Here is a 12,424-nt window from a genome sequence, read left to right as displayed (position 1 = left end):
TCCCATCTCTCATAACAGACATTTTGGTTCAAAGTTGGTGTGGTGTTTTCAGACTTTAAAAATATGTGGTTAAACAATTTAAGCAGATCTACCACTAGAATCTAGTCCAGGAAATCAGGAAGGTCAAAGCCAAGATTTAGAAGCAAGTCAAAAGCTCTAGATGCAGCTGAGAACAGCAGCAGTCTTACTGTCTTGCTGCAGCATTGGGCTTTTCTAATAATTTCTATCAAGCACCTATACCCTGGGCTCAGAATTCCCATCCCAAGTCTGAGCTGAGAGGAAAACACATGCACTGCCAATGGGGTCTTGTTGACAATGCAGCCAAGTTTATCTAATAACAGTGACTACAATTTCATAGAATTATCTCTGCTTTTCGGGCCAGCACCTGAGTGGCTACGGTTTTTTTCCTTGATGTTAGCTAAAATGGCCACAGTTACAAACCCTGCTCCAAGCAAAAATAAAAACATGCAACACTGTGCTTGGAAAGGGAGCTCAATCTAGTAGTTTACAGTTTATTTTATACAGAAGCCATTTTGGACATCATACCCATATGCATATAATTAATAAGGTCCTGTATGTTCTTCCTTGCCAAGCTTCTATTTGCTCACAACAAAGAAAAGGAAAATTCACCATCCCCATATGGAGATTCTTTAGCAGATGATGGATTCTTCTTATTAGTAATTTTTTTTAAAAAAGGTAGTAATGTGCACAGCAGAAGCCTCCTAATGACCATAAAATTAGGTTTTTATAATTGCTCATGTAGGAGATAAGAACCTGTATCCATGTAGTGGAAACAGAAAAGAGTTAATGAACTAGGGGGAAAAAAGTCCAGACAGAAACAATTAAACTGGGGAACAAATGGAAGGTAATAGGGAAATGACCCCTTGGCTTCTACATTAGACAACTTGACAGATAATTCCACTAAAAGAGACAGGGAACAAAAATATGTGGGTTCCATACAACACTTCGGGGTACAGCTGGGAGCAAAGGTAAGAAGATCTTATGAGCTTTTCCCATTTGAGTTTATAGCAATAATGTGAGGCTAGGGAAAGGGGAAACAAGGAGATCTAATGAGCTTTTCCCATTTGAGTTTAAGGCAACATGTGAACGTAAGAAGAGGAGAATGATCAGAACAATATTAGTCAAACAATAGTGATTACAAAACATTCTATTTACAAAGCATTCTGATCACACATTAGGAAAAAGAGACTTTGGAGGTACTGGTTTTAGACCTTGATTCATTTATTGTTCTGAAGACAAGAAAGAATCAAGGGACAAAAATCAGTATTTCAGTCAGAGTTAATTCTTTCTGAACTCACCAAAGGAGTAAGTGTGAGGAAGTCAGTGCTGGATTATTCATGCATACAGGTAAGGGGGTAGAGGCAATAAAGGAGACAAAGCCAAAAATGTACTTAACTTCCAGCAGGAGAATATGCTATTAGCACAAAACCCCAGAGAACCAAGACTGAGTCTCCAAAGAAGAAGCACTAATAGACAATCTACTGATTATGAGGCCAGGAGAGGGGAGCTTAGCCAGAGTCAGAAACTACATGGAGAGACCCTGAGTTTCTCACTGCATCTGACCTATTACTCCTAAATAATGTTCTGCTTTATTTAGCTAAGCTAAGGGGAGGAATATTCCAAAACTTTCCTAAAGGTGACACATTTCTATACTGAAGAAATAAGGGCAAATATTAGGAAACAAAGTGTCTATGGAAGGGAAAGGCTAGGAGTAGAAGAAAAGGGAATGTGAAAAGTAGGAGGTGACAGGAGAAACAAAATACAAGGAAGTGAGGTGAGACAAAGGACAGAAAGAAAAAAGGTAGGTCAAAAAGGTAGGTCAAGGGCAAAAGCCAGCTTTTCTCCCCGTACAACACCACCCCAACTTCCTTAGAGAGTAACCCTCCTGGAACCACCAAGGAGGTTTCTAATTAGAAACTAAAAAAGGAAATTAAGGAAAAAACTTGCATGAAAAGAATTGTGCTTTCAATATGGCAGCAACAATCTCTGACTTTACACTCTCCCCCATAGCACCATTTTGCCTAAAATAGAAAACTTCTGGCTTCACTGAGAGAGACTGAGTGCAGGCTTGGTTACTCAGATTAAGGAGGACCTGTGAACTTGTTTGAGGGTAAAAGTTGAAAAGCCCCTTGCAAATTAAAAGGCTGCAAAAATTTACTCATTCAAACATTTACTGAGTGCCTACCAGTGCAAGGCTAAAGAACACAGAAGACTCAGAGTACAGAGTTCATTTAACAGGAGAGAGAAAATACAAATACAAGGAAGTAACTATCAGGAGAATAGTGCAAACCAAATGTGATATAACTTGAAGGTAAGATCACTTCCTGTTTGGGTGATCAGGGAAATCATTATGGAGGATATGATGCTGAAAGACAGGTGAGTTTTCAACAGGTGAAGATGGGGTGGGTGGAAGGGAGATAGTATCTTCTAGAATTTGGATAAAAGCAACAGCACGAGTAAAGGCCCAATGGTGGGAAAGGATTTTTTTTTTTTTTGAGGAATACTTTGCAGCTCATTTGGCAAGTACATAAAAGGCCATAAAAGGGAGTGACAGAAAATAAACCTGGAAAAGTAGGTTGGAGAAAGTAATCCAATCTGGGGCAGAGATAGGCCAGAGGCACAGAGTAGGCACTCAAACAAAACTGAATGAAATACTGAACAATGAGGCTCTCTGGTATGTGGTGCTCCTGGATTGAGTCCGTGTCTTTAAATCCAGAGCACAGGGAAAACTTCACCAGAGAAGGAAAGAGAATTTAAACCTTTTTTTTTCTCATGGGTTACATCTTCTACTTGAAAATCTTAAGTTATCTGAGCTCTCTTAGGCTGCCTTTGAGTAGTTCTCTGGTGCAAACACTCAGGATTCAAAACTCAGAAAGCTCACACTCCATGAGAAATTCTAGTGACAGGACAAAACTTGGCCCCTCTTACCATCTACTGAATGCCTAATCACTGGGACTCAATTCTCTTCCTCTCATCAGAAAGGTAACACAGTGATGTCAGCCTAGGACTGTGAATCCTGCTGGAAAGAAGTGGCTGCCCATTCTCTAAACTCTAGAACAATGCTGGTCTCCAGCATGGCTGGGCTGCTTCAAGGAAAGTCAAACCATGTCCTCAGCCTCTTCATTTCACAAACCCAACGACCTCTCGCAGAACGAAATTTCTTCTAGTCACTGCACTCCTTAGCTAAGAGATCAAAGGAGAGGGTTTCCTACAATAGGGGGCTGACAAGACTACCTGTCTCTGGGGAAAAAAAATTGGGAAATCCTATCAGGATTTTAACTGGGATGGTTTGAGATTTCTCTCTTTCTTTCTTTCTCTCTTTTTCTCTCTGCGCACGCACGCGCGCACACACACGCACACACACACACACACAGAGTCTTCAAGAAATCAGCCTGAAAGGATGTAACATTCCACTGCAGGTAATTGTCTCCTGAGATTCAAGAAGGGGAGAAGGGGGAAATGAAATTACATATGCTTGTATGCATGAATATCCAGCTTCATAGTTCAGAGGGAGTATGTTAAAGGGTAAGACAAAGAAAATTTAAATTCTTACGTACTCTGTTGCTCTCCCCAGCCCAAATAGTTCCAGTGACCTAAGAAAACCGCAAACGGTAGCAAAGAAGAGTGACAGAAACAATTTTAGGATGAATTCAAAGATCATTTCCCATCTCACAAATTGTTATATACCTTACCTTACTTGAGCCTACCCTACCTGTATTCCATTTATTTTTCATAACATAATGCTTCTACCAAGCATACGACAAATATACCAAGTACTCTTGCTCTCTGCAATTCACTACATAGAGAATAACAGAAAAACGACTGCTTCTGTTCTCTTAAATCTCCTTCTGGCCTAGGTCTCTCTCAGAACAACATCATTTAGAAGCTAATATACCCTTCTGTGTTCAAAATGAGAAAAATCTGACCTGCTTTTAAGAAAACCCTTCCTCATCTCTGTGTTCACCAATCCTGAGCCTATTACAGGATACCCATGAGAAGCTCAGACCTGACTGCAGTGGGAAAGAATGATTCCTTTATCCAGGAAAAGTGGTATCTAATTTTGCTGCTCTCTATTGAAAGTTAAAAGGCCAGAGAATGGCATTAATCTCTAATCTTCCAATATGTGATAAAACACAGATACAGCCAGTTTTTTTCTGAATTGTCTGTAAATTTTTAATAAAATCCATTAAAATAAAGAAACTTTGAATGACAGAAAACTGAAAACATTTTCTACTCATTTTTCAAGATTAAAAAATTCAATATTAATTGGATTTAAATCCTATCCCATATCCAAACCAAATCTGAGACAAAGAAATCACTAAAAATAGGTCTTTATCCCAAGAAATAAAGGAATAATTTGGCTTCACAGTTAAGAAGAAATCACTAAAAATATGCCTTTATCCCAAGAAATCACTAAACTAGTGTGACAAAGAAATCACTAAAAATAGGCCTTTATCCCAAGAAACAAGGAATAATTCGGCTTTATTGTTAAGAATATGGATAATGAAGTCAATGCTAAGTTCCTCTGGCACTGCCACATATAGAAGAAGTTATTATAGATGTCTCCTCATCTGTAATACGAGAATAATGAGTCTCATTGGTTTCTGTAAGGATATAAGAGAAAATGCATGTAAAGTACTTAGCATAGTCCCTGGAACATGGTAAGCAACTGTAATTTCTTGTTGTCTCGTCGTGTTGCCAGGTTTTTGCTTCCCTTACAGCTTCCTAAAGGTAGGTAGTAGGAAGATCAGCACACTACAGTAGTCCCAATGTCTGCTGAGGGATCATCAACGCCTTGGTTAGAAAGCCCTCAGAGTTCTGAGGGTGCAGCTACCTTCAACGTCTGCTATAGTCTCAAAATTCTCTAAACACTAAATGAAGCCAATTCAGGCTGTCTTCCTTACCTGAGTTAACTCCCAGCCCTGGGGACATGGGACTAGGGATCAGTCACAGGCTGTTTAACTATATACTAAGAGTCAGTTTTCTTTCTTTGTACTTACCTTCTTCCTACTACCTATGTCTCTTCTTCTCAAGTTGGTTTAGCGTGCAATTTTAAAATTTTTAATAATTTATGTAACCTTCTAACCATGATGGGGAGAAGAGATTCTAAAAAAATTCTCCCAGGGTATATAGCACAGTTGCCATAACAACTGTGCGAGGGTAACTACCTTGCTTCTTTTTCAAAGAAAACTGACAAATAATCACATAGAACTTCAGAATATGCCTATCAACCTAGATTGCTCCAGGCAAGTGACAATGCTGCTTCTCACTGAAAACTCTGGAACCAAAGAAGCCTCTCTTCACAGTACACAGCCTCATTCTTGAATGCCCTCCAGCACTGCAGACAATTTCTAGTACGTAGGTGTTCAGTAAATATCTCTTGTATGAATAAATTAAATGAATGATCTGATCCCATCTACTGGGTCCATCCCTAAGCCATGAAAACAACAGTAGTCATGCTCTCTGACCAACCAGTTCCCTATTCTCACTTCAGTCTGGTACCATTATAAACGAAATAATACCAGTTTAATTAAGCAAGTTTCCTTTCCCACCCCAAAAAAGCACTAAAACATCTCACTAGCCAGTAGAACAATTACTGTGGATAGTTAGGTTTTACCAGGCATAAGAACCAAGAAAAGGAGGGCGGAAGTGTTCCAGGAAAAGGAAATTATATATGCAAAGGCACGTTCAGTGAGCTGAAAATAGTTCTAGCATATCCGAATGAGAAGCTGTAGGGTTATGAAAGAAACTGATCAAAGTGAGTCTTAAGTAATGTTTAGAAATTTAGTAATGTTAGGAATTTGGAATTATCTGGAGGGTAATACAGAGCTATCACAGAGCTTTTAAGCAGGGAAGAGACAGGATCAGATCTGTCTAAGAAGAGAATGGTGGTACAGCGTGGCCACTGATTGGTCCAGCAGGTAGACTGAAGACTAGAATCAGGGAGGCTGGTTAAGGAGGCTACTGCACTGACCTGAGGATGGCTAGGGAAGTAGCAGAGGAAGTGAAGTAGATATATTCATGAGACATCTCAGAAGTAAAATCAACAGGATTTAGTAAGTAATTGAATGTGGAAAGCAAGGAAAATAAAGCCTAAATAATATTGCCCTGGTTTTTAGCTTGAGCTACTGGGTGAATATGACATCATTCATTAAGAAAAATACAAAAGAGGGGAAGAGTGAAGAAGATGACAAATTCAGTGTTAGATATACTGGCTTTGTGGTATCTATAGGACATCTCAAATGAGTATGTCTGGTAGACCTAGATATATAGGTGTGGGGCTGAGAAAAGGTGTGGAACAGAAGACTTGGATGTTTTCAGAATACAAGCTCTCGGAAGACAGGGATTTTTCTGCTTTGTTCCTTACTATATCTTTAGTGACTAAACAGTGCCTGGCACAAAGCAGAAGCTCAACAAATGAACGGATAAAAATTGTAAGTAAATAAGAACAATGAGGCAGAGAATGCAGATAAAAAAAAAACACTGCATGTAGGGGAAGGGGGAAACCTACAGAAGAGCCACATTTAAAAAAAGACAGGAAAAAAGAATGCAAATTTAAAAAAAAATTTTTTTAAGCAGACAGGAAAAAAAGAACTGACAATACAGTGTTGGTGAGGTTGTACAGAAACTAGAACTCTCATACATAGTTGGCAAGAATGCGAAGTGGTAGGCCACTGTGGAAAACAATATGGGCTTTTCTTACAAAGTTATACACACACCATACAACCCAGCAATCCCCTGCCTATGTATTTACCCAAGAGAAATAAAAACATGTTCACACAAAATCCTACACAAAAATGTTTACAGTTGCTTAACTGTAAATGTTTATAGTTGTGTGAGTATCCTTCAACTGATGAATAAACAAACTGTGGTATATCCATACAGTAGAGTACTACCCCATAATAAAAAGTAATAAACTAGTGTCAGGCATAGATGAATCTCAAATGTATTACAAAAAGTGAAAAGTCAGACTCAAAGCTACATGCTATATAATTCCATTTATATGACTTTCTGGAAAAGGTGAAACCATAGGGACAGAAAACAGATTAGTGGTTGTCATGGGCCAAGAAAGGGAGAGGTTGACTACAAAGGGGTTTAAGTGAATTTTTAGGGTTGATGGAATTGCTCTTTATCCTGACTATGGTTATGGTTACATGACTGCAGGTCTTTGTCAAAACTAAAAGGGAGAATTTTACTATATGTAAATTATACTTTAATAAATCTAACTTAAAAACAAAAAGTAAGAGTCCATGAAGAAGCCTGCAAAGAACCCTGAGAGGATGAAAAACCATGGTAAGTATGGCTCCTAAAGTCAGGAAAACAAGGTTTCAAGGAAGGAGTGAGTGGTTAATAAGTGGTCAGTGCTACAGAGTAAAAAAAAAAAAAAATTTAAAAACAAACTGAAAAGGTCCTACTGAATTTAGAAACAAAAAGTTACTAAAAACTTTAATGACAGAAATTTTAATGAGTGAATGCTAGACTTTAGACTATTCAGAAGCAAATGGAAGCACATGAAATGGAATAAGGAGACATCAAGAGATTCCACAATTCATACAGTAAAATACAGAATGTGAGCAAGGTATAGGGTGCTGTTTAACAAAGGATGTCAAAGAGGAAGCAAGCACAGAAAAGATATTGGAAAATGTGTTACAGAAAAAACTCCAAGAACATTAGGAGCTTTTAGAAAACTAGCAGCATTCTCAAACTGGGCATCCATATACATCAAATGAGTGTCAAACTGAAAATTTTAATGAGCAGGCTAATGTTTCCGACCTCCCTAGAGCCTCAAACCTCTTCAGCTCACACGCTTAACAAATGAATAACCAATTACCCTCCAGCTCAGTGGCACCTGATGCTAGTAGAGTCAGGCAGTCTAGAAACCTAGAGCCTCTACTGGCAGTGACGCTTTATTCACAATATGCGCTCTCCTCGGACTGTGAGCATACCAAGGGTACATCAAGTCCAAAGCCACAAAATTCTGGACACTTCAAAACCAGAAACCACAGGACAATTCCTAAAATTCCTCTCTACTTTATCTTCCATGTCCAATCTGTTAACAAGCTTAGTAATTAAGTCCATTCAAGTCTCCCTCATGTTGTCTCTTCCCCTTATGTTTCACTCTCCTTATCAAAGAACTCATTACCTCATGCCTAAATTACTACAAATTTTTGATTGGACTTTAGATCTTCTAATCTCTATCTCATCCAACCTACTTAGCAGACTGCAACTAGACTAATTTTCCTAAATCCAGCTTTTCATCACATCATTACCCTTTCAACAATTTACAACTCTTTTTAAAGAATGTATTTATCTTCCTGACTTTCAAAACTCTCTATAATCTGCTATCAAATAAATATCAAACCCACTGTTAACCAGTCCTCCAAAACAAAGTCCTTGATATTAGCAAACACATTGTCACAATTCCTATGCTTGCCATACGCTGGAGATGGAGAGAAGTGAGCTCAATTTCCCCTATCTGTCCCCCAGCTTCTGAAGCTGGGATGTTCTTCACTCCTACTCCATGTTGGTACAATGGAAATGGTTTGAGTTTGGAACCAGATAAACCTAGGTTCAAAGCCATCACTTACTAGCTAAGTAACCTTAGGCTGATTAACTTCTCTATACTTGTTTGTCATCTATCCCAAGTGAAGAGTAATACCACTTACCTCTCAGATTTGCATAAATATTGAAAATCACGTATGTAGCATTTAAATACCATGTGCTAGGCAAATGGTAATTATTCAGTAAATGTTCCTTACCTTCCCTTATATAGTTGGTACTCATTCTTAAGTTACACTTAAACAATTCTCCATAAACAATGCTGAATGACTCTAGCACAGTCTCTCTGTTAACTGAAATAAAAACCACCTGCCTATTTCTTAATAAGTTAAATACATACTTATCTTTATGATCCAGCCATTCCATTCCTAGGTATTTAACCAAGAGAAATGAAAACACATGATCATGCAAATGTTCACATTATTCATTAATAACTGGAAACAACCCAAATGTCTATCAAAACAAAGTGTGGTATGCCCATATAATAGAATAATAGAACACTACTCGATAAAAAGAAATTACTGATACACTCAACAAAAGGGAAGAATCTCAAATCCTGCTGATTGAAGGAAGCTAAACACAAAGGAATACATGCTATATGTTTCATTTATATAAAACTCTAGGAAACAAAATTTGATCTATAGTGATAGAAAGCCTATCACTAGTTGCCTGGAGCCAGGGATGGGGAGAAGGATGAACTGCAAAAAGCATGAGGAAATGTTTAAATATAATGGAAATGTTCTGTATTTTGATTGTGATGGTAGTTTCACTGGTATATACATCTGTAAAAACTAATCAAACTGTACACTTGGGTCAAAATGGGTCAATTTTTTGTATGTATGTATCTTTGTAATAAAGTTGATTTTTAAAAAACACCTGCCTTAGAACTTAATTCATTCTATTGCTTGCCTTTGTCCAATTCATTCCATCCCTAGTATAGTCTAAGGCTCCCTGAGTTTAAAATCCGATCTCATACTTCCTTTATGTTCCTCCCAATGCTCGATACAGAGATCCTGTACTGAAGGAGATAACAATTGAATAAAAGCAGGTTCTTCTTAATCTTAGAAAACAGTGTCTTTAAATTTTAATAAGAAATACTTGAGGCTCTTGTTTAAGATGCAGATTCCTAGACTGTACTCCTAGAGATTCCAATTCAAAACACCTGGAGTGGCTTGGGAATCTGCATTTGTTGTTTTATCTGCTTTTTCAATAAGCAATTTGGGGATGTAATGCTAAGTGAGTTTTGAATTACATTTTGAAAAACACAGCTATAGAATTTCTTACATGAAAAAAGCCAGTCTCTCAGAGGCATAGTGCTCCTACACTCACTGATGGAAGAAGTAGGCAGTCAGATGAGCTATCTAACTGAGCCGGAAGACAAGTTTAATGTAATCACAGGTAAATAAAAAAATTCTAGCAGGTCCAGGACCCAATTAAAAATGAATCCTTTTTCTAGAAGGCAAAGCTTCTGCACTATCCCTGCTGACGAGACTATAGCAGCATAGTCACAGACTTCTTCTGCCTACTTCATCTCATTTCTAGTGGAAAATATAAGAAATCAGAAATAGTCACATTAAAAAATAAAGTCTATAGTTACCAAACAAAACACCCTCAGACTACTATTACATCACCAGTTAATAGTCCAGTGCTAGTCATTTTTCCCATGACAATGAAGTGACAGGATATTTGAGCTCCAGAATTAAGTGAACAGCCATCTGTCTAGAACAGCAATGACAGGACTCATCTGTCAATTACTAAATTATAGTAATTACCAGGTAGCTCACAAAGGACAATGAAGTCAAACATTAGAAATTATTCCCTTCCCTTTTTCCAGACAGGAGATTAGATAAATAACATAAAGCTTCTCTTTCCGTGGAAAACAGTAAAGAATCTATAATTAAGGAAAGAACTTTGAACCTAACACAGGGGAACAACAAAAAGAAACCATTGCCCAAATTTCCTTGTGAATAAATACATAAAAATCCAAAATAAAATATAATCAAATCAAACATAGCATTATATTAAAGGAATATTTTTACCATAATCAAGTAGGGTATGTTATAGGAAGGCAAAATGATTTATTAATAGAAATTGATTAATGCATTCATCACTGTTAGTAAGTCAAGGAAAATACCCATGAACAATTGGGTAAGTACTATTAAGGAATTTTGAAATGTTCAATATCCACTCATTTTTAATACAAAAGCTCTACTGAGGTATAAAATGCTAAAAAGTACCAAAACATAAATGAACTGCTCAATGAATACATGAACACACTTAAGTAATCAGTACGCAGATCAAGGAAGAATATTACCAGGACGCCAGCAGATCTCTTCCTACCCCTTTTCAGTCACTTTTCCAGCCTTTGAACCATCTGTTTCCCCTGCCCATCACACTTACCCCAGAGAGCCAACCATACTCCCCTTATTTCTTTCAAGTCTTTCTCAAAAGTCATCTCACTGTGGCTTGTACACTAACCCCCTTATTTAAAATTATAATTCAATTTCAATTCTAGCATTCCCAGTTGCTTTTCATCATCTAGTCTTATTGGTCCACTCTCTAATATCCTGTTTTATTTCCTAATTCATTATGTTTACTGTCTGTCTCCTCCCACCCAGGATCTTTGTCTGTTTTGCTTCCTGCTATATCCCAAGCACCTAGAACAGACCCTGGAATATGTCCAAAAATGTTTGTAGAAGAAAAGGATTGAGGGATAGAGGGAGAAAGGGAAGGGTTGGGGAGGGTGATAGGGCAATGTGGATGGATGTAAGAAAAAGAGTATCAACAACAGAACATAAAAGGTACAAACTTTCTAGCACATAATTTAACAAAATTTTAAATGTGCATATTCCTCAACCCAGTAATTCTATTTAACATAAATACATTAATTCAACTAATATTTACTGAGCAAAGGTACTAGGGATATACAAATAAGCGTTTTCCCTACTCATGAAATTTATGGCCTAGAAAGGAAAACAAACATTAATCAAATTATCACACACACTGAGTAAGTGACAAAGGAAAGGTAAAAGCAGAGGTACAATAAAAGAATATATAATAAGGGAGACAGATCCATCTGCACGTTTACAAAAAATACTTGTACAAAGTTGCTTACTATAGCTCTGTTTCGTAGCAAAAATCTGGGAAAAAATCCAAATATCCATCAAGAGGGGAAGTTTTAAATTGTTATAAAATTTGAGTCTGATCAATCTTCTAGGCCCAATTACACACAATTTACAGAAAATACAGAGGCCAAAAATTGTGTTAAACTACACCATGGGAATGTATTGAGCAAAACTCAGAATATGGGAAACTCTTAAGTCAAACAAATGGTTTAATTGCTTCAATAAAAAAACTACAAGGAAGAAATTAAGAGATGGAAGAGGAATCTATAGATTAAAAAAAAGAATTATAAGATATATGAAAAAATACATACAAAAAATGTTTAGTGATGTGCACTTGAGTTACAAAATATAAAGAAATCGAAGAAGTTATTATCATAAAGTTGGGATAGTAGTAATTTTTAGGGAGGAAGAGATTGTGATTGGGAAGAGGCATGTGGAAGGCTTTCTGGGGTACCTGGCAAAGGTCTATTTTTCACCTATCTTATATTAATTTATTAAAATAAACATTTATTTTACGAGGGTATCTCTATGTATGTTATATTCTACAATTAAATCAATTTTTTCAGTGCATCAAGCAAACTGCTCATATCAGTACAACCACCACCATCTGATTACTTCATTCCTCTGCATAAAGTCTTCAAAGGCTCTCCATTGTCTTCAAGATAAAGTATAAACAGCTTGCTATGGCATTCAAACCCTTCATAACATAAGCACTCTGT

General features: G+C 37.1%; 1 protein-coding gene across 4 annotated transcripts in view; it reads right to left on the bottom strand.

The window, feature by feature from the left end:
- LOC105102307 (protein unc-13 homolog B) overlaps nt 1-12,424 on the bottom strand; it is a 166,962-nt gene that overhangs the window by 97,817 nt on the left and 56,721 nt on the right. For 2 of the 4 annotated variants that reach the window (XM_064490301.1, XM_031449968.2), the window contains exon 8: nt 3,579-3,614. The exons of the other annotated variants lie outside the window; for them this stretch is intronic. In XM_064490301.1, the coding sequence (XP_064346371.1) occupies nt 3,579-3,614 (36 nt within the window). The remainder of the gene's footprint in view (nt 1-3,578; nt 3,615-12,424) is intronic. 4 annotated transcript variants of the gene reach the window in all.

This window comes from Camelus dromedarius, chromosome 10 (assembly GCF_036321535.1).
Source record: "Camelus dromedarius isolate mCamDro1 chromosome 10, mCamDro1.pat, whole genome shotgun sequence".
Lineage (NCBI taxonomy): Eukaryota > Metazoa > Chordata > Mammalia > Artiodactyla > Camelidae > Camelus > Camelus dromedarius.
This window is presented reverse-complemented; position numbering and strand designations above follow the sequence as displayed.